Raw genomic sequence first — 24,062 nt, 5'->3', positions numbered from 1 at the left:
AGGAGGCTTGATAGGATGTTGGTGCACAATAGGATGGGACATTCCTTTGCATACAAATTGCATAAATTGGAACAAATATTTCATACATTCTTATTCTTTATATTTGAAATAGTTTAAAATATTTATTAAAATAAATGTAATTTATAAAATAAAAGGCTGTATAAAACTTATAGAAAAATTAAATGCTTACAAGTACAACAGTTTATTATGAAATTATAATGTAAATAGAGGTTATATTTTCATTGAAACATATTTTAAAATGTATTTGTTATATTTGTCTATCAGCACAAGCAGATATAGTGCAGACTCCTAAATTAAGATAAGATAAAACTTTATTGTCCATTAAATTTACATCAAATGGAAAATTGTCTTTGGCAGTCTGGCAGACAAATACATGAACACATGGACAAGTAATGAATAAATACAAAAGCTTAATAATGAATACATTATTATCAATCAATCTTCATTGTCACTCAAGAATCCATTGAGGATAACATTTTTACTGTTAAGTGTTACATATACAAATTAAAAAATAAGAATAAAAATCAAGTAAACATTTAAACTAAAATCTAAATTTAAAATATAATAAAATAAAATGGTAAAAGATAGAAAGTAAAATAACTCAATAAAAGAAAAAAAAATAAAAGAAAAGATTAACTAAAACTAAAACAGACTGTCTTACTGCAATGTAATTTAAATTAATTATATAACAGTAATAGTATAAATTTACACTAGTAAAGAGTTTGACTCCCTCTCTTCCACATGCGCTCTCTCTCTTTGCTTCTCTCTCTCTCTCACTCTCTTTCTCTCTTACCCTCTTTTAGTCTATTCAGATGGGCTGGGATAGATGACGGGTCACTTCATGCTAATTCACAGTTCAGTACAACATACTCTCAGCATGTTTTTTAGCCTAATCGAGAGTACGTGCTCACACACGCTGCATTCCCTGCGTCTGTACTAAACATACACACACTCAGTGATGTGTGGAGTGTGCTGGGTGTGCGTGTTGGCCTGGGCGTTATGTCTGAACTCACTGGAACGGAGTGTAATTTATGACTCCAAGCTCTGGGTGATGCTCCTCAGAGGGGGAGTGCTGAAGTAGGATCAGTGTGTGTCGCTCATATTGTAATGAAGACATTTGGATGCATGGTTGGCATTTTGAAACTGGGCTGGCATTTCCAGGCGCTTCATGCGTGGATGCCTCAGGTGAAGCTATCAGAGCAATGGGTTTTATCATAATAATTATCATAATACCATACTTGCACCTCCCAGCCATATGGGAGTAAACATCTAATTACCAGTTTGGCAGAAACAAAGCTCAAATGTGGACACATACACAGCTTAGAAGTTTGGGGACACCTTTAAAAAATGACATTTGTTAAGTAATTGTTGTTTTGTGTTGTTTTCTTTGCTAGATTATAATAATGTACTAAAAATATGCTAAAAGTGGGAGCGGTGTCTCCAAACTGTTGAAAGATAACATACTGTACATATTGTCCCTGAATGAACACTAATTAGGCCTTGGACTTGTTTTCTTTGGTAAATTGTGCGCTAAAATGTGGATTATTATGCACCTTTTTTTATTTGGTTCAGTTGGTTTTGCATTAAAATAACCTAAGTGCACCAATTTAACAAGTGGATGTTCATTGATTTGTCAGGAATTTGTCAGGGATACCCGAGATTAATTTTCACATTCTCTAGCATTTCTGCCAAATAACCTTTTAAAAATTAGCTTATCATTGTATAAAATCCATATCTATTTACTCACATATATTGCTGATTTTTTAACTCTCACATGGAGATGGAAAGTTCCCGTATCCACCTCATGTCTTCATGGTTTTCCTCTGGGGACTTCAAGAACGTAGATGTCCAAAAACATGAAGATCAGATGAATTGGTTGAATAAAGTGCATTGTAAAACCAAAAGTAATTGAAAAAAAAAATACAGTGTTAGGACGAACATGAACCTTTTTTAACTTTGATCCAGACTTTCAGGTCTGAAAAGGCACTTAGACTTAAAATAAGCTAAAGAGTGTTGACATGGAAAGTCTGTCAGATCTAATTTTAGTCTGAGTTGTGAAACTTTAAAGGATCCAATACTGGTACACAGATTAAGCCTCATCTAAAGCGAAACTGCAAAAGTGAGACTGTTTGTTAATCGCTTGACCTGTGAGAATTTCTGAAGAATAAATGAAACTGTGTAATTGTTCCTTAGCACCAAATAATAAAATACTACTAAATGTGGTCCTGGCCTGGTTCAGACTCTCATTTAAAAGCTACAGAAGGTCCAATTAGGTGGTTTTCTTTCAGGGCCTGTGTCAACAATGCATTTTAATAGGCAATGGTGCTGGTTTCTGCATATTTAAATAGGTCCCCTCACTCTGCTATTGTTCTCCTCTGGAGAGACACATTGTTGGGGAGGGACTGACCCCTCTGGCGTTGTCACAAGGCGACAGCGACCAAACAAAGCAGGGTGCCAGTGAGGATGATATCACCGTGTTACCCCTTCCCCCAGACTCTGTGTGTCTGTTTGTGTGTGAGTGCATTTGACACTCATTAGACACACACATGATTCATGGTAGCTGTTTGAGAGCAGCCACCCAAAGAGACAAATGATGTGCTCATGAAATGGTGTGTGTGTGTATCTGTGTGCGCGTATTGCGTGAACACAGATGCTCCCTCGCCTGGTTGCACATCCGAAACGCAAGTGCTACTCTGACTCAAAACATTCAAACTCTCTTGTTTGTATTTTCTTGACTTTGTAGGAAGGAAAAAAAAGGTGGTGGTTGCTACGTGGTTGCTAAGGTGTTTCTGTGGTGTATAGCTCTTGGTTGTAAAGGTTATGCTAGGTGGTTGGTAAGATGTTAAAATAAAATATATAGTGGTCAGTTTCTAAGGTGTTGTTGTGGTATAGGTGTTGGTTGCTAAGGTGTTGCTGGAAGAGCAGCAATGGCATTGACAGATTAATTGTAACAAATGGAAAGGGTGATTGTTCCATTTTCTGTGTTTCTACTACATATATACATATATATTTTAGATCAGTAGCCCACCTTCTCTTTCTCACAAGTAACCTAATAAACGCCTTAAAATCATATTTTAAAACTACAAAAAGATGTTTTCTTTAAATACACAACATTACTCAAGGTAAAGGGCTGTCTATAAAGCACTGTCAGTGGTTAAAAAAATAAAACATTCACAGTGATAAAAAGCCTGCTGTTGTTAGTTACAAAGGCTTAAAGTCTACTGAAGTATATAGATGAAGTGGAAATCAATGACTGACCCTAACAACTTCCTAAATATAAATCGATGACATAAACGTGTGTGTCTGCTCCTTTATTATAGTAACTTTTCCCCGTCCACAGAATTTCTCCCTTCTCTCCCTGGTACTCCACCTATTCCATATTAATGATTAGACTCTAATCTCTTTCATTGTGCTCAGCCATCACATATTTATCTGGTGCGTCTCCAGACAAGTGTGTCTGCCTTTAAATGAGTAGATCCCATATGGATCCAGGCCTTACCTAATATAGACTATATTAAGACATTTATCAGGCAACCAATTAGAGATGACACCTCTCAAAAGACACTGAGCTAAATTATGCGATACGCCCCGGGCCGACAGTGAAGCATAATCCTGTGTAAGTGCTTTTTTGGAAACATTTTCTGAGGGTGAATACATGCTGTTACTATATATTGTCCTGAGCTGTGGAGTGTAATGCTTGGGCCCAGTGAGCCGTGTCTCTGTCTGGTGTTTATGATGCATTGGGCAGAGCATGTGTGGGTGTCAGGGGCCTTTGATGGGGCTGAGAGCTCCATACATCACAGTGCTGCAAGCCGAGTCTGTTTGAAGAGTTAAAGATAATCTACAGATTGATGTGCCTTTGACTGGCGGCGCGTTAACACGCAGCGGCCGCTCCGGGTCCGTTAAATGGTGCTTTTGTGTTACTATTTGTCGTTTTTTCCGTTTATTTCCTGCAAATATGTGCATCGGAACACCCGTGCACATGTTCTACCACCGCCAGACCCTGCTACAGTGGAGAAACCAGCCAGAAAACACGCTACCGGACGAGGTTCTGCAGACGCTACTTGAGCTTAGCCTGCTAAGAGACCCAGGCCGCCAGCCCGCGGTGTTTCCTGACGCCGGAGCCCAGCGGAAGTGCCATCGCAAGCGGTGTGAGTGTAAGCGGAAGCGCGGAAAGAGAGCCGGGATCCGTGCGAGGCTAAAGGCTAGTCCTAGACGGCCGGCTATACCATCGCTCTTTCTTGCAAACGTCTGTTCCCTTGACAATAAACTGGACTACATCTGACTCCAGCGAACTACCCAGCGTGAGTTCAGAGACTGCTGTGTTTTGGTTTTTGTGGAATCGTGGCTTAACGACAACATTCCGGACAGCGCCATTCAGCTAGCCGGGCTAACCGCGTTCAGAGCCGATAGAAGCGCGGCTCTATCCGGGAAGACCCGCGGTGGAGGAGTAACAACGCTGTGACTGTCACCAAACACTGCTCTCCGCTGGTGGAGTTCCTGATAGTCAAGTGCAGACCTTTTTATTTAGTACGGGAGTTCGCCGCCATGCTAATAGCTGCTGTCTACATTCCACCCAGCGCTAGGGTGATTCTCACGAAAAACAGATTTAAAAGGGTTCACACTTGAAAAATTTCAAAAGGCATTTAAATATAAAATTTCTTTTTGTTATGCAAGACTAGGGTCTGAACTTTTTAGAAATACTTTTTTTTTTTAATTTTATAATTTTTTTCTGTATATTTTGCACCATTTTAGTCAGTCAGAGCACACACATTCTCAGTACCGCAACATGATAACACAGAACAGATATGGTTTAAAAGTTACACATTTGTTACTTTTTAAATAGATATTATTAACAGTTGTGCTCATATGTGTATATAACCCAGAAAATATTATATTTATAAGTTTCCCATTTTTTTTTATTTTATGATTTGTCTCATTACCGCAACAGATTTCATGATTCATGTCCTGTCTTTTCAGGATATTTAACTGAAAAATTACATGTATAATTTCTTATTTAGTACAGATGACCTATGAAGAAATACAATTTATCCAAATACCATTATAAACTAGAATTTGTTTTATAACAGTAAAATAATTAGTAAATAAATATGTGTTGCGGTAAAGAGAATGGTGTTTCGGTAAAGAGAGTCAATGTTTCGGTAAAGAGAGTCATTACAAGGATTCCTACTTAATTAACAATAACACTTTACACAACAAACACAGAGTGTGAATGCTGTGAATAAATAACAAACTCTAATGATGTACTTCTTGAGTTTTGTATGGAGTAGTAATATTGAACAAAATGTGGTATTTGCTGTTGAAAATTATTCTCAGTAAGACTCAAGCTGTGAAAATATCCTATTTTGAACTGTGTATTTTAATAAAACAAATTTCAACATACCTCATTAGACATAAATTCCTTAAAACTTTAAACATCACTGTATAACTAAATTGAAATGGAATGTTTAAATACAAAATAAGTAATTCAACATCTCATAAAACAACTTTTTTATTAAGTATTAATTTCATGACAGATATAAACATCAATGTACAACTAAATTGAAATTAAATATTTAAGTATGAAACAAGCAATTCAACATCTCATTAAACATCTTTGTATTAAGCATTAATCTCATGAAAAATGTAAACATCAATGTGCAACTAAATTAAAATTAAAGATAAAATTAAAGAAAGTTGTTTAATGAAATGTATATATGTGTGTATATATATAAATTTCATATATATAATATATACATTTCATGAAACAACTTTTATTGTTATAAACTGTTAATAAAGGTTGTTTCATAAAATGTGTGTATATATATATATATATATACATATAAACAGTTTATAACAATAAAAGTTTATAAAAATAAATTTCATGAAACAACCTTTATTAACAGTTTATAACAATAAAAGTTGTTTCATGAAATGTATATATTATATATATGAAAATTATATATATATATATATATATATATATATATATATATATTATTATTATTATTTTTATATATTATTTTTATATCTTATGCGGAAGTTATATGGGTGTCACTGCCCTGCTACATAAATCTGTTTTTTATCTGAAATTGCATCATGTATTGTTTTATATATTGTTTATTATAAGTAAATAAAGGCTTTTTTATGAAAAAAAAAAAAAATATATATATATATATATATATATATATATAAGTTCATGTCACTTAAAACATTAATTTCTCTTTACCGCAACAGTGAATCTCTCTACCGCAACAGGCCTTAAATTGTTGCGGTGTATGAGAAGGCTGTTGCGGAGTATGAGGGACCTTAACCTTCTTTGATCTCTGTGGGGCCACCATGATGCCTGGCTAAACTTTTGCTAGCTTTTTGTATTTAGACTTTAAAAACCTTAAAAATTCCCAAAACACAATAACATTTTCATTTTTTTAAACATTAAAAACTAGCTGTTTCGGTAATGAGAAACAAAAAGTTGTGTATGCTCGCTGACAACCAAGTTTTTAACATTTATCTGGAGAGGTATAAAATTAGGTGCTTACCTGGTAGCCATCTTGGGTGTCATACTAAAAGGTGTCCCCCCTCTCAAAATGGCTGTTTTTTTTCTGTTCCTTGTGGTCTTAAATGGTGCTTGAAAATTGTTGCGGAGGCTGAGAACATTGGTTCTGACCAAAGTTATTTTTCTAAATATTTTCTTTTCTTTTACCAATGAATTCCAAGTAATACATTTTTATTGACTGTAACAATTTACTTTATGAGATACATTTAAGTTTTTTATTATTTATTTATTTTAAATATTAAAATTGTGTAATTGAAGAGCCGAGATTCAGCAATGGACGCGTTGCGGTACTGAGAATTTCACACTAAATTATAAAAAATACATAATTTAAAATATCACAATGTCTACTTTTAATCACTTCCAATATAGCCTTTGATGAGATGTTTATAAACCAGTGTTTCCCAAATTGATAGCATTTACCTGTTCATCACACTCCTTAATGCCACCTCATTAGTCTGATTTCGTGAGAATCACCCGCTAGCATTGGTGCCAATGCTAAAGAGGCTCTGTGTGAACTCTATCGGACTATCAGCGATCTGCAAAACAAACACCCAGACGGACTGTTTATTATCGCCGGAGATTTCAACCACGCAAATCTCAAGTCAGTGCTCCCTAAATTCCACCAACATGTGAACTTTGCAACGAGAGGAGCGAGCGCGTTGGATCTTGTTTACACAAACATCCCCAGCGCGTACCGGGCGGAGCCCCGCCCCCACCTCGCTTTCTCGGATCACATGTGTGTTTGGCTGACACCAACATACACACCACTCATCAGACGCTCCAGACCAGTTCAGAAGCAGGTGAAAACCTGGCCGGCAGGCTCCATCTCTGCCCTTCAGGACTGTTTTGAGTGCACTGCATGGGACATGTTTAGGGAGGCTGCTACTGAAGGCGATTCTGTTGATTTGGAGGAGTATGCAGCATCAGTCACTGGCTACATCAGCAAGTGTATTGATGATGTCACTGTCTCCAAGACCATTACCACACGCCCAAACCAGAAGCCTTGGATGACTGCTGAGGTACGTGCGCTGCTGAGGACCCGCGACTCCGCCTTCAGAGTGGGTGACAAGGTGGCCCTGAGGAAAGCGAGAGCCGACCTGTCAAGAGCTATCAGATTGGCAAAGTGCGCACACGCCCAGAGAATCCACAGCCACTTCAAGGACACGGGTGATGCGTGGCGCATGTGGCAGGGCATCCAGGCAATCACCAACTACAGGACAATGCCACCGTCCTGTGAACGTGATGCCTCCCTCCCTGATGCCCTAAACATTTTTTATGCACGGTTTGAGGCACAAAACAACACTATGGCGAGAAAGACCATGCCCAAGCCGGACGAGCAGGTGTTGTGCCTGACTGCAGTGGATGTGAGGAACACTCTGCGCAGAGTCAACCCACGAAAAGCTGCAGGACCAGACAACATCCCCGGCAGAGTGCTCAGGGAGTGCGCAGACCAGCTGACAGATGTTCTCACGGACATCTTCAACATCTCCCTGTGCAGCGCCACTGTCCCAACGTGCCTCAAGTCCACCACCATCGTCCCCGTGCCGAAGAAGTCCACAGTGTCCTGCCTCAATGACTACCGTCCCGTTGCACTTACACCCATCATCATGAAGTGCTTCGAGAGGCTAGTCATGAGGAACATCAAGACACAATTGCCCTCTTCACTGGACCCCCTGCAGTTTGCGTATCGTCCCAATCGCTCCACGGACGATGCCATCACCACCACCCTTCATCTCTCCCTCACCCACCTGGAGAAGAAGGACACTTACGTCAGAATGCTGTTTATAGACTTCAGTTCAGCATTCAACACCATCATCCCACAGAACCTCACCAGGAAGCTAAGCTCGCTCGGCCTCAACACCCCCCTCTGCAACTGGATCCTGGACGTTCTGACAGGGAGACCCCAGTCAGTCCGGTTCGGGGGCAGCACCTCCAGCACCATCACACTGAACACGGGGGCCCCCCAGGGCAGTGTCCTGAGTCCGCTGCTGTTCACCCTGCTGACTCATGACTGTGCTGCAAAACACAGTTCTAACAGCTTTATCAAGTTCGCCGATGATACAACCGTGCTGGGTCTCATCACCAAAGGCGACGAGTCAGCATACAGAGAGGAGGTGCAGCGGCTGACAGACTGGTGTACAGTCAACAACCTTCACCTGAATGTGTACAAGACAAAGGAAATGGTTGTTGACTTCAGGAGAGCACAACACACCCACTCTCCACTCAACATCGACGGGTCCTCTGTGGAGATTGTTAAGAGCACCAAGTTCCTTGGTGTCCACTTAGCAGATAACCTCACCTGGACCCTGAACACCAGCTCTACAGCCAAGAAAGCCCAGCAGCATCTGTACTTCCTCCGGAAGCTGAGAAAGGCCCGTCTCCCTCCACCCATCCTCACACTCTTCTATAGAGGGACCATTGAGAGCATCCTGAGCAGCTGCATCACTGCCTGGTTTGGGACCTGCACCGTCTCTGACTGCAAGACCCTCCAGCGTATTGTGAGGACAGCTGAGAGGATCATCGGCGTCTCTCTCCCCTCCATCACGGACATTTACACCACCCGCAGCATCCGCAAAGCAACCAGCATTGTGAATGACCCCACTCATCCCTCACACGAACTGTTCTCCCTCCTGCCTTCGGGAAGAAGGTACCGCAGCATCCTGTCCAGCACGACCAGATTCTGCAACAGCTTCTACCCCCAAGCCATCAGACTCCTTAACTGCAGAGACTGAACTGATGGTTTTTCTGTACATGCACACACACTCTTACCCCACTTACCCCAGAAAATGGAAAGCACTAAAAACCCTACTACCTCACTGGACTCTATTGCACACTGTGTAATAGAGTAATCACTACCTCACCTGGTCCTTTTTGCACACTGCAAAATTTGTCTTGTTATTTATTATTCTTTGTCTGTATGGTGTTGTATTGTCTGTCTGCACTTTTGTACTGTTGCACTATTGTTCTGTCTACACTGTGTTTATGTGCACCATGGTCCTTGGAGGAACGTTGTTTCGTTTCACTGTGTACTCTGTATATAGCTGAAATGACAATAAAAACCACTTTGACTTTTTTGCTTATGAGCGGAACGACTCTGTGCGCGTGCACACACGCACACACACACATTCTCTCTATTTCTTCCTCTCTCGCGAGCACACACAAATACTGAGAGAACTGAGAGCAGAGCACTGGAGCTGACTCGAGTCGACAGCGATCTCCTTTACATAGCAGAGACCAAGTTTAGTTGTGTGTGTAGGTGTGTAAGAGTCAATGATGTCTGCCTGTCTTTGGCTAAACAGAAATATGATTGCAATTGTGCTTTGGGATGTGTTCTCAGGACACTTAAGTAAAGCCTTTACTCCAGCACAGATGTACCATCATAAAATACCTTTTTTAAGTTTCTCATTCAAAGGTCTACATCCCTTCTGCATGAGTGAAAATAACAAAACAAACTACAAGAGAAATTGTGTTTGCATGTGAACTGTTTAGACCTAACATTTAAATTATGTACCTTTGTGAGTTGAGATCTCCATGGATCGCATCAGTGAGCTGTTGCTATGCATAATCCTGTTGCCAGTTCTCTTTGGAAACATTTAGAATTAGACATTAGTAATAAGGAGACCATCTACTGGCTAAAATATGAAAAGGAGTTCTTGTAATGCCCATCATGGCAACACCTTAATGTGGAGATCTGTGTAAGTGTAGTAGCTAAAGTTTTTGTCAAATTCTACCAGCGATTTATGTATTTAATATGTAGTTAAGCCATTGGAACCCTATCATCTTTCCCTGCCAGGGTTTGGTAGTATTGTGACTGCTAGCATCCCGATAGAATTGTCCATGCAACCATGGTACAAAGCTAGTACCAATTATGGTACTAGTTCATGGCCCATAACTTTTGGTGTGTCAGTGTATTTCACCAATGCTCTGGCAAATTTTGCATGCCACTGATAAATATCTATTTACTGGGCAGAAAAATAGGTAACTAAGGCATTTTTGTCAGAACTATAGCATATGCACTGTGTGAATCAGTCTTCAGCTTGAAACACTTTCACAAGGAAATAAATGTCTAGAAGGTTTTATAAACAACTGTTTTTGGTAACAGAAAATTAGCAAAGAAAAACCCAAAATGAACTGTCGCATTATTTAGACTGAAACAGATGCAAACCTCTCATCAGCCCCAAAACAGTCTAGATGATAAACTGCTGAAAAAGAATAGATGCAGGGAAGTAGGGCCCTGTTTCAGCGTTGTTAAGTGGGCCCAGTACTTATCCTTACCAAAATAAAGGGTGTGGACCCAGAGAAAGCTGTAATTCCAGAATGGTAAGGCTAAAATTTATCCTACTCCTAAAACAAAGTAATATAAAATAAAAGGCAGCATTCAAATTCATATTTACTTCTGGGTGTACAAAAATAACACTTGTGAATTCGCCTGTGGCTGTAGTAAACTGTGCACTGGGACATTATGAGTACATGGACATGGCATTAGGAGTAAGCAGTGTCCCTGGGTCTGCTGGGTGCACTTGTTTGTGCGCATTGTGGGGGCTGGCGAGGCATATAACAACCACACTGTGACAGCATGGATGGTGTGTGTGTGTGTGTGTGTGTGTGTGTGTGTTTGTGTGTGCGTGTATTGGGGGAGTCATACTCGATGAGTCATCACAGATGGGTACTCTGGCCCTGTCACTCTGGGGCCAGTGTGTTATGCTCTTGAGGTCATTCGTCATCACTGTCTTTCTCTGTCTTTGTGTGTGTGTGTGTGTGTAGTATGTCCTTCTTAGCGACACGCACACATTTTCAAGAGCCACGTTCAGTACAGAGAGAGATACGATTACGCAATTGCCAAGACAACAGTTCAGTGATGTGTGAAGGCCTTTCTTCTCTGTTCGTGGTTCATCTTCTTTTAGATTGAGATTATAGAAGGATCTACACAAACACTGCACCATGCTTACAATGAATCATGTTCAGTTATCATCCACAGCAGTGGTAAAGGACCAAGGTGAAGATCTCTTCCTCACAGTTATGACCCCACAGTTTGTCAGCAAACAATACAGTGTTCCTGCCACATATGTTTAGGAGAGACTGCCCACCATGGCAGCATTATTGCTACTGCTGCTTCAGAATTTTATGAAACGTTGAGAAATCGCAATTACAAAACTCAGCTGAGGGCTTTAGATGTGAAAAGGATGCCGGAATGAGTCAGGGAGACACGAGGAAAGAAAAAGAGAGCAGTAGCTACCATTTAGATTAGGTAAGATGAATTTTACAGTTGAAAAGAACACTCAAAATTTAACGTAAATCCAAGCCTCCAGGCACTGAGCTCATTAAAGTTAGGTAGATGTTTGATATTCAGCAGAAATTCTTGATTCACCCTTTTTCTTTCTAGCAAACAACATCCCAAACTCTCTAAAATCACATTTTCAGAATGATGGAGATAAAGACTACAAACATATTTTTTTTCAAAGTTTCTAAAAATTGTGTTGTGTATTACATTTAGTGGTCACCTAATAAGGGACCATATAAAGTATCTAAAGTACAGACACTAATTAAAAATGTTAACAATAATACATTCACAGCGATAAGGAGCCTGGTGGTGTTCTGGGGGTGACTCTGTTGGACTCTAATGCATTGGTTCATTCTGGATACAAACATTCATAATACCCACCCAAGAACTGTCCCACTGGTTGTTTCTGAAATTATCTTCTCTGAAAGTACCAAATACTGTAGTTAAACATTATGTTGTTTGAGATCATCCATTTTGTATCCATAGTATGATGAACCACCTTTGTGTTAAAGAAGTGTATTTACAGTGAGAAGCATTGACTGTAATATATAGCATAAAATGCTGTGGCTCCATACCCTTCAATTCTATAAAAATTAAGTAAAACAAATCCCTACTATGTTGTCTTATTTGCACCTAGATTCTGTGTAACACTCATTTGGTAGGAGTTCATAATGTAGTCCAGTAATTTTACAGTTCATGTAATTAATTACAGAACAATTAATACTTTCCATTTCCATCAAATTACAATATTACAATATAATGTTTGTTCTGATTGCAGCAAAGATATTAACTTACAGCCCATTTTAACCCCAGAATTACTGAAAGAGAGTCAGCATGCACATTTTGACACCAATGTCAGCTAACTGGCTAACAATTAATTTAGTTACGTGGGCCAAATTATGCTATCAGACTTAAAAACTTGCCTCAAAAACACAAATAACTTTTTGCAGAGTGTCTATTGATGCATCCAACAGCACAACACCATGTGATCAGTTGATATTTGAGAGAAAGTTAATATAAAAAAGTGCCAATATTAGCGAAGGGAAAACTGTTGGACACTTGTCCTTATGTAAATAGAGTTTAAATTAGAAAGATGGAATGAATTATGGGCTTTTTTATCATTAGACGATTTGACACGTATTTCTTTCAGCCAGTAAAGGCACTAGACCTGTTGTAGCTTTAATTTTATAAGATATGTTGTCCATGCTTTCTGCAGTTACTCCTAAGAAGTCTTTTTTTTTTTTTTTTTTTTTTTTTAATTCTGAATTCTTAAAAAAAAATTGACAAAAATAGAAATTCAATTTTAACTGAGACAGAGATGATATTAATTTTAGGATTTAAACACTGTTGATGTGTAGTTTTGCTGTAAAGATGATGTTTTGCTGAAACTATCATGACATTTTATATAAAACTGTAAAGGCACATACATAAAATCATACTGGCTTGAACACAGTATATTATTGTAGAAATTAAGAAAATCTGACTGAAAGCTGTCTACTGAGTTGAAGGAAATGCTATGTAAGATGGATAAATAAGGCATAGCACAGAATGTAAGCTGACTTTCGCAAAAAAAAAAAAAAAAAAACTCCTAAAATTCTGTTTGAAACAAAGCCCACATAGAATTTGAAGCCTGGAAAGAGCATATTTAAAAATCTGCCAATACTTCCAGAATGATTAATGAAATGAGAACTTTGAAATGGTTTCTCTTCGTACTGAAAATGTATAAAGTGACTTAAAGTTAAGTTTAACAATTAAGGTTAGCCATGTAATATACATATAATATGGCACACTTACACAACATATTATGTTGTAAATGATTATGATAATAATAAATATCTTCATATTGCACAGCTCTTTTTAGCAGTGTAAGGTGCAACCACTTCCCAAATGTTTGGGTCCATCAGATATGCTTCACTGAGTGAGTTTTCCTCCATCACTTGACTGACAGAGAACAAAAGCCCCTTGTTTAGACAGCCGTAACTTGCTAAGCGTCCATGCTGCAAGAAGGCATCAGGTTAATGTAACCTTTCCAAAGACATAGAATTAAAAAAAAAACACTATATTTCCATTTAGTTATAAAAGAAATGGGTTCCTAAACTTTTTAGTTATATGAACCCTTAATCATGAATGAGTCTGCTGAGTAAATGTGCTGTTTGAGCACATAACTGTCACTTTCATTCAAAAAGTGACATTTTACTAAGGTGCATTTACGACTTGATTAGCACTGCTTAAGTAAATTCATGATCAAAATTCCACTGTTTAGGTAAACAGACAAAAACAGAGCAAAAGCTTGTCAATGGCCAGAAGAAGGTCAGAGAAACACAGGTAGAAAGAGTCCTGGAGAAAGAATGTGAGATCACTATTTAGAAAATAAACATGAGCTCAATTGTATGCTGTATATGACAAACAGGACAAACCATTTTGCCCAGAATGGACAGCGACAACATTTAATAAATTAACAGCGCAAGCAGTTTCTATCGCACAGGAGATAGTGGACAAATGGGGGATGGTTTGAAGGAGGTGAAATGTCTTTATCACCTGCAGTCTGCAGTCTTAAAAATATCTTATCTTAGCACACTTTGCAGCGTCAGCCTCCAAAGCCTTTTTCCTTTTTGGGCATACCTTCTCTGCACTGTAGGCTTTCTTTAGCTATCCATGTTTTACCACCAAGTGCCAGAGATTATAAACAGCCTCAGGGCTAGATACTTTCAGTTATAAAGCTAACTGCTATCTGCAATAACCAACTAGCAGATTACATTGTCAATTTATTTTAGAAAAGTTATTGAATATCTATATATCTATCTATCTATCTATCTATCTATCTATCTATCTATCTATATATATATATATATATATATATATATATCCTCTATCCACAGTGTCATATGTGTACCAGACAATACATCATAGAATGCACAACTGCTCATAGTAGACATTGCATTGTTTGGTAGTTATTGTCACCAGCAGCATCTGTCTTAAACTGTCCATGCGCATCGACAAGCAACTCTGACAGAAATCACATCCACAATTATTGCAGGAGGATATACACACACATCTCACAGGTCAAGGCTTCGATTGGCAGCTTCCCAACTGCCAGTATGTTGCACCTGTCTTTTGTGCTGTCTAGCAAGTCTACAGTTTACTCTTCACATTTATGTCATTATGCTTCGTTTTCCAGTCAGAAACATTTGCATGTTTGGCTGATGGCCACACATTGAGGATTGGCCACCAGTTCTCTCTTTGTCATTCTTTTAGTGGCCCAAATATCTTGATGACTAGTCCATCCTTGGCTACAACACCACTGTGCTCGTTATTCAGTGGATCAGCTAATATTTACCATATTTTGTGTAGGCTGTCTTGGCAACTTCAGTGTAAACAGTTTATTAGACCCAATGTTTGAGCTGTGTTAGATGTTATCAGTAATGTGCTCACTCATCACTTGTCTGTTTTGGGGAAGTACCTGTTTAACGGCATAGTGAGCTAATGGAGTAAAATTACATCATATTAAATGTCAGAATTTTTTGACATCCTCCTAAAATGACGGGGTGTTCCCCTGTGGGTGTGTGTATAACCTTTTGCAATCCATTGGTCCAGCAAAGTGCTACTGGTACTAAAATATAATTTGTTGCGTGAATTCAGATATATGACTTGTATTTATATTTATTTGTTTAATATATTATTTTCCCACCGTTTTTGATTAACACCAGATATTTTTTTCCAATGGTTTGCATAGCTAAAAAATCTGTTGTAACCATATTGCTGCGTTATTCTTATGGACGTTCACACAAAACCCTTTGGAGGAGATGGTCTTGTCAGGTCCCAAGCAAACTCTAAATTGATTTGTTTTTGGTTAGGATGTGATCTGACCTCAATCCGACACAACTGTTAGATTTATGTTTTAGCTATATGGCTCTGCAGGTGAAGTTTGAGCTGGTAAAATAGTCAGAAGATTACTACGGCTATGAAGAAGATATATTAGTTTAATGTAGGTTCAATGTATTATGACCCTACATAACAAATAAAATCACTTTTCCAGGGAATAAGGGGTGAACGATAATAAATAATAGTTGAAGAGATATGATGCCCAAAGTTGAACTAAAGACCAGCATTGGGGTTATTAATTTTGACAATGTATTTGTATTTAGAAAGATTGTTCTATTTCTTAGTGGGAGGATTTCAGCCACTTGGTGGCACACAAAAACAAAGGGAGGGGGTACAAATGAGAAATGGTAGTGGGCCCAATGGCAGTGTTCTTTCAACTGGGCTTTCTTCTGAATGAGTCACTGATTGTAAAGTGATATCCAGTCAGTTTTTCCAACTCAGAGATTGCAATATGATCTACGGTCATTTGACATATGACGCTTGAGCAAATCACTGACAGGGCACTCACCAACATACACTCACGCAGCTCCGGAGTAGTGTCATACATTGTAGTGCAGAGGCTGGTAGATGTGTGATGAAAGTGGCATTTTTTGAGAAACGACGGAAGGTTCCCCTTCAGAATTAGAATAAGAAAATGGAATGATTGTTATAAAGGAGAAGTGGCTACTGTGGCGAGAGAAAAAGCTCCTGTGTGTGTGAGTGTTTGTCTCCTGTTCATCGACTGTGTTGAAAACACGACCACACCAGTGTGTCTTAATTTAGCGCTGTGACCAGAAGTCGACCGTAGGGCTGGGGTGCTATGCAACATCTTCCTGCGTCACGGTTTCACACTCAGACAGAATTTCCATGGTGACTGTGGGGAATTCTCAGACATACAAGTCTAAAGTTGTAACGTAACACTTCTTATTTTACTCTGAGTAGACTGTCTTTTAAACCAGTTAAATGATGATGTTTATGCCAAAATCACATGTTCAGATGTATTATGTTTTACTACTGAAATGTTGGCTTGTGGTCATAACCTGCATTGTGCCTGAAAATCTTTTTTAGTCTGTCTAATTTTCATAGTGTGCAATTTAATAGCCTAGCTAAACAATCTTACCTTGGGCCTGTGTTAAGGTCAATAGTATTTATTGCTGATGCAGTGTTTAGAGCTTATTGTGGAACTGTGATGAAAGTGGCAATATTTGGTTTTGTTCAATAGAATCTACCAGTGATGGTAAAGTAACCATTTATAGAACAGTATGCATAGTAAGGAAAATACAAATAAAACAACTGCAGTTTTTCTACATTTGCTTTGACTTTTTATTTAATTGCAGGCAGTATGAACCCATTTCATGATTTTTGATTTCATGTTTTGTCTGATCAACACATTAATTTAATTTAAGTAATGAGTTAACACTAAAAGCACTTATTTAAAACAGAGCAATATGTGGTTATTAATGATTTGGTACAAAAGCAGTATACATAAAAACGTCTTTGAGGAGCAATGATGGGCAGAGGGGGATGTTGTTTATTCTGGACCAAACCCAAAAAGAACCATTCAGACTGTTCAGCAGCAAATCCAAAAGCCAGGGTATATCATGGTATGAGGTTGTATCTGTACACTTCTTTGATGAAGCAATAATACGGACAATATATTAGGTATAGTATAAATATAAAGATTGTGGAGCAACATCAAGCAAGCCTTCAAGTCATCTTTTTTAGGGCATTAATGCTAAACCACATGCGGCACACATTACAAAGACTTGGAGTTGGAAAAAGGGATAAGGGTCCTGGATTGGCCTGCCTGCCATTATTCTTAATCTGCCTCACAAATTGTCTGAATTTAACCTTAAAATTAATATATATTTTAATTTCCACATTTTTTTAAATATGTTTTTTTCACTTTTAAAAATTCAATTTATTAAAAAAAAAAAAAACTTGCAAACTTTTATGAGAGACCATGCATTACTATGATTTCCCATGAGGCCAAGCAGAGTGTAAATCAATAAAGGCCATAAAAAGGTATAAACATAGTGCATTAATGCATAAGAAAACTCCTCTAGTCCATACCAGCATTAGTGATAAGAATGCAATGTATATCTGGCTTGGAGAGGCCTATTCTATTGGCAGTACTTCTCTACTTCTCTTCTCTAGGGACTAGACAAGTGTAGCGTTGTCTGCATCTGCACATCTGTGTCAGCAATGGGTGCAACATAATGTAGCTGGTTGCATTAACTTAAAGTGGTGTCCACAAACCTTTGGCTGTGTAGTGTATGTAGTGGTTTATAATTTTTGACATGCCTAAGATCTACAACCAAAGCAAAGCACCACAATTTCATATTCAGGTACTTCATTTTTATATTGTTCTTACGTAAATTTAAAGAGTCCATATCTTACATATTTTATATCTCGCATATTACTGTTGTAAACCTTCTTTCTTTAACAATCTTTTTTTAATTTATTTAGAACTGAGCAGGTTGTTTTTGTTTTTGTTCCTGTCCCTTTAAGACCTGACATAAGGTAAGTGAGCTATCTTCTGATTGACTGTGCTGTATTGCACCTCATTCAAAAAAGCCCTCAGTGTTGAAACACATCTGACAATATAGTGTGAATGGGTGGGTCTAAACGGCAATAGAATGAATAAACAAATATATGTAAACAAGTTGGTTCACATGAAACCATTCAAAATAGGCTGTTTTTTTGTTTTCTGTAAATATATTGTACTGTAACTATTGTGGACTATACATGTGCACAAACCTGCTCCTGTGGCAGTAACACTACCACCACCTTATTTCACAGACTAAGTGCTATCATCATCGCATTACTTTGATGCTTCATCATCTGTTAAAGGGCAAATAGTGTCTCTGTTGCCGTAATACTCCAGGCTCTGCATGCTGCAGGAAAACACTTGTGAGTCTGGCATAATGCTGCCCAATTGATATTTCTCTGATTCAGTTCACATGTTTCTTTCTTTCATTTGTAGTCACAGCTCTGTATGTATTTCAGCTTGTCTATAAACATGTGTGAATTGTCCTTTTTAACTCTACATTCTATTAATACATTTTTCTCCTGTTTTGCTGTCCCTAGATGAGTTGTGAATAAATAGCAGTTCAACCTGCCAAGTTAATGGAAAAATGTTTTTTTACTCCAAAGAAAACAGATCCACTGCTCCACAGCCCTGGGCTGGGGGCTGTATACCCCTTAGGCAGATGCTTTGCATTAGGCATGAACTGAAGTCTAGAACCTCTAACTGACATAATCGTGACAATGTATATTATTATAATCGTTTACAAATTCTATTAAATCTTCTCTAATATAACGTTCTGTTAATGTTTTCCACTGCTTAATACATTTTAAGTGCTTGCATATAGTGTAGTCATGTGACACCACCCTATGCAGCCTGCGACACAAAAGCAACTTTGGCGAAAACTGAAACACTAAGTTAACTGAGCAACTCTAGAAGTTGGTACCAAAGAAAAATACAATGTCCATTATTTATTAAAATATTGATTTAATAATCCTCATCAAAGCAGCATGTTCGATAAATCGTGATGCTCATTTAAGGACACATCGCCAAACGCTACCATAGGCTGACGTGTGGCTGCCCCATGAGTGTGCATTCTATTAGTAGTCTTTTTATTGGAATGAAGCTGACAGTCAATATTTTATCCCACTCAGTCACATTGTGCTAAACACAGTGCTAAAACAACCTACCGGTACATACATTCTGAGCCCAGTGTATTTAGCAAATTACTCTGTGTACTATGTTTATGAGGAAACAACATGAGACAGACAAGCAATACAACACTGCTGATCAAGTTACGCTACTTTGTCAGCTCAAATTTATTAGGCAGCTTAATGCTTAGCAATGCTGAGGGTCTAACATCTTGTGCCACGTATCTCGTAATGACTCTTTTTAATTAATTTGTGGAGTCAAGCATGAAGGGATCTAAATGCTATGCATACATTTCCTATTGGGTTATGTCTTCCATCTGGACCACTTGGACATAATGGCAGGTCTCAGTGAAAGCTGACCCAGTCTAAGGACAGGATGTTGGCAAAGGTCTCTAAAACCATCACTGAATTAAGACTACTATTGCTATATACTTTATTGAAGTAATGTTTAAAATGTTAATTGTTAGACTTTTTCAAAATTGAAAACTAAAATATTTTAAACACAGTGAGAAAAAAATGTAAATTAATGAAATCCTGCGTTTAACATATAAATGTTATATAATCAGTTAATCTCTAGTTAACATGTTTTAGAGCAGGTGGTATCTTTCTCACTTGTATTCTTGATGATATATGAAATCAAGAAACTTCAAATGTACTTTACAGTTCACTATTAATTGAATGTATATTTGCATATTATCTGTTATTTTAGAGCTTTACTAACTAACAAAACAAAAAATGGTCACAGTTGTTAATATACATGTTTTGGATCCATGTAGCTTAAAAGATTCGATGTATATCCTTACTTAACTTTACCTGCAAAATGTAGATACAGTGTAAATGAAGTACAGTGGTGACACATGCCATCATCCACCAAGCACCTGGCATAGATTCATGGATTCATTTTCAAATATGTAAATTTTCGAATGTATTTGCATGTATCTAAATGGCCTTCATGTCTCTGGCGCTCGTGTGCTCACGTGCTTGCTTTGCCTGCGTTGTGGAAGTCCATTCTTGCTGCTTTAAAGCATGTGTAGGCTACTGCACCTCCAGTAGCTGCAGAGGAGAGCGGGGAGAAAGGAGGAGGAGGAGGAGGAGATAGCGAGCCATGTTATTTTGTTTACCACCTGTATTCAAACAGGCCCCGCCTCCTTGTTAGAGATTGGCAGGTCGTCCGTACTCGCAAGTATGCTTTAGTCAGTATATGGAATAAATATGGAATATTTTTGTGCCAGAAGGATTTGAATTTGAATTCCATGAATTTGAATTATTTTTATTAACAAGAATTTGAATATAAAAGATACAATACGGAATCAATGCAATGCAAATTTAGATCATCAAACTCAGACCCAAATCTCAGAATTTCTCTCAATTTTTTTACATCTGATGAGCTGAAAGTGGGATGAATACATTGGTGCTCATTTGCTCTTTCCAAGTACCCAGATGTAGTGTTTTAAGATTTTAATCCGAATTTGATTAGCTAAATTTAATATTTTTGTACTTGAATCCAGTTGTTATTTTGAAACTCATTTAAATATATTTAAATTAAATGTATCGCCTTAAATACACATTAAAATAGTTAAACATCATATTCAAGTCAAATTTAATAAAAAAGTAGTTCAATTTTATACCATAATAATTCAGATTTTGGCTCAAAAATCATTCCATATCAGTAGGGCAATAGAGTAGAATTGGGCTTACAACTGACCTATCCAAGCGCGGGACGCGGACCGCACTCAGCCAATCTTAGTACGGGAGGGGCGGTACTTGTCCGAATATGGGTGGGGAAAAAACAGCGCTACTGAAGCGCCGTCGCGGTCACAACACTTGAATTCACTCGCACGCACACCCCCGCTGGGTGTGTATTAGCCAGCCTACTGTAGACAGGAGCACAGCGCAGCTCAGGACCTCTCACATACAGAAAGGAAGACACGGAGAGGGAGAGAAGAAAGAAGAAGGAGGGAAGAAGAGGAATGATATGTAGGCTGTTTCTGCAGCCCCTCATAGCCCGTTCTGTTGATTAGGTAGGAGGAGAGAAACAGCCAGGCACGGTCTGCCTCTAGCCTACCGACCGACATCAGTGCTGAGCATCTCTCTGATCCCACAGACTCTGACCGCATCGAAACCGGCGTTAAAAACAGCGCTGTGTTTATCACAGGCTCCGCTGCTGCTGCTTCTCGCTTATCTCGTTCCTTTTCGTTAATTTACTATCTGACTAACGTGCGTGTTTCTCTGGGTTGAATCACGAACCAGCTCGCCGTCCGCCCGCGTTTACACGACGGCATGTCCCTCGCTCTTTTACCGCAACAGAAAACTGTCTGTCTCTCTTACACGACCTGAACGACTGCAGAGGACGGCGAGACAGGGAGCGGCGGGAGCGGCTGCACCGGATCACGTTTTGGGCTTTTATCAACTAGCTAGCCTATTTCTGGAGGACTGGAGCTGACTAACACTAGCTAACGGGTTGGATAGCTAGCTAACTAGCTTATTAGACGGCGCACTGTGCACCCCTGGTTGTCAACTTAGTCCATTTGGAGGCAGACAGACTGCTAGTAGCAGCGGACAGTTTATTATTAGCTGGCTTATAATTATTTTTAATACTATTATATATTATTATTATTTTAATTCACTGGAGTTGACTGAACACTGTAAAACTGTGTGCTGCGGTTATCTAGGTTAACTATCTAGTTAGCTTGCTAGTTAACTAGTCTATTTGAAGGCTAGCTAGCTGCACCGTCCGCAGACAGTGTTTTTTAGCTAGGTTAGTTAACTATTGCTATTTCTAAATCACTGATGGCTGCGTTTTCTTGACAGTGCATAGATTAGCTGGCTGGCTACCGCAGAAAGGAGTATATATTTATTTGTATATTTTATTTAAGCTATTCATGTATTGGCTTTTTCCTTCCTTTACTAAGTTAAATAACCTAACTAGCTAGGTTAGCTAAAATGTAACGCCCACTTTTAGTTTTTTATTTTAACAGAATTCTTTTTATTAGAATTCGTTTATAATATTTAGCTAGTAATTAGCTAGGACAAACCCAAAGGCCTTCTCGCTGTACCCCCGACCAAAATGCCGGCTGGAATGAAGCCACTGGAAAAGTTTCTGAAGAAGCAGACCAACGCGCTCACTCGCGCCGGGGGCTTCGGGGAAAAGGCGGCCGGCACCGGGGCGTCGCGCCGGAGGGCCAGCCTGTCCCGCGTGGTCCCGTTCTTTAGGGAGACCTCTCCTGAAGGTGGCCCGGCGCGGGACGTCTTCAGCCCCGAGACGGAGGAGGCACCGTGTTGGCCGTCCGCCGCCGCGGACATCAGGAGCCCCTCGCTGTCCAGCGATGAGCAGAGCTCCGAGGCGAGCCTGGACACCAGCTGGACGCCTCTGGCCGCGGACACGCCGGAGAACCTGGCGCTGGCGCTGCTGGACAGCGTGGCGGGCAAGCGATACGGCAACTGCACTGGTAAGAATCGGTGATTTTTTTCATTAAATATTTTATTGAAAAATTAAATAGTATCTGCTACAATTAATCATCATCATCACCACATACCTGCAACATCATCGTGACTTTCACTTATCCAGGAGCTCTTCTCTGATAGTATTATATAAAAACATTAAATAACCGTATTAAAGTATTTTTGATTGCATCACTTTTACTTTTATCTTTTAACGTTGATGATGCAAAAACAATCTTAACATTGCCTCATCAGTTATCAAGCATCAGTTAGTGTTGAAATTAGTGTTGACACTGAGTCAACGTTAATTTAAAGGTTTTGAATGGTTGGGGCTCTTTTGCACCAACTAATAATAATCATTATTTTAATGTCATCATCTATACACTGAGCACAGTATACTGTATACAGGCTGTAACAATATGACACGTACTATGTTATATTGTTGTACATAATGCAATGTATGTATGCAATGTAAGTAATACAAACTATACACAAATAAACCCATTGAATTAATGTTAATGTTATCATTAATATGTGGTTTAAATGCATTAGACATGGAAAAATTAATGTTGTGGTGTGATTTAACATACGTCTGCTCTCTGGGTCACTAGCGTTACCTCGTATGAGAAGCGTCCTGTCACCACAGACATAACAAGGCTTGTTTCTGCACGTGTCATTAATTGCATGGCCATCTCTGGCTGGAGAGTAAAGAATGCCAGCAGTGACTAAAACTGACGCTAACAGGCCCAACAACCACATGAGTGTTGAATTAGGAGCAGCTCAGGGCGAGATTACTCTCCATTGCACCACTACACTAGCCTACTCTTGAGGTTACATAATATTACCGGAGTTATTCAGTCATTACACTAGCCTCACTCCCAACGAACAAATATAGTGCTGCAGTGACTTTCATGAGCTTAACAGACTAAAGGTGAAATGATTTGCAGACTAGAGAGTGAAGTTCCTGCAGAGAGTGTGTGATTGCAGTTCAGCAGTGTTAGTTACTGTGATATTGGTGGAAAGGTGTTGGTTGCAAAGCTGTTGCAATCTATATGGTGAAACCAGCTACAGTGTTCACAAGCTTTTTAATGCTATAACGTTGGAGGTCAAAAATGTTTGGCCAAATGGTGTTACGCAAAGGTGATTGGCTGAAAGAACCTTATCTACAAACAAAATGGCTAAAATGTGGGGTGCCAGACTTTTTGATGGTTGGTCCAAAAGCAA

The 24,062-nt window shown here is 38.8% G+C and overlaps 1 protein-coding gene across 1 annotated transcript in view; it reads left to right on the top strand.

Annotated features, from left to right (window-relative positions):
• Nucleotides 1-21,206: 21,206 nt before the first annotated feature.
• rapgefl1 (Rap guanine nucleotide exchange factor (GEF)-like 1) overlaps nt 21,207-24,062 on the top strand; it is a 46,973-nt gene continuing 44,117 nt past the window's right edge. The window contains exon 1 of the mRNA XM_022668478.2: nt 21,207-22,846. Within this exon, the coding sequence (XP_022524199.1) occupies nt 22,465-22,846 (382 nt within the window). The 5' untranslated portion in view covers nt 21,207-22,464. The remainder of the gene's footprint in view (nt 22,847-24,062) is intronic.

This window comes from Astyanax mexicanus, chromosome 19 (assembly GCF_023375975.1).
Source record: "Astyanax mexicanus isolate ESR-SI-001 chromosome 19, AstMex3_surface, whole genome shotgun sequence".
NCBI classification, from domain to species: Eukaryota; Metazoa; Chordata; class Actinopteri; order Characiformes; family Acestrorhamphidae; genus Astyanax; species Astyanax mexicanus.
The sequence above is the reverse complement of the archived record's forward strand: the minus strand, read 5'-3'. Positions and strand labels throughout refer to the sequence as shown.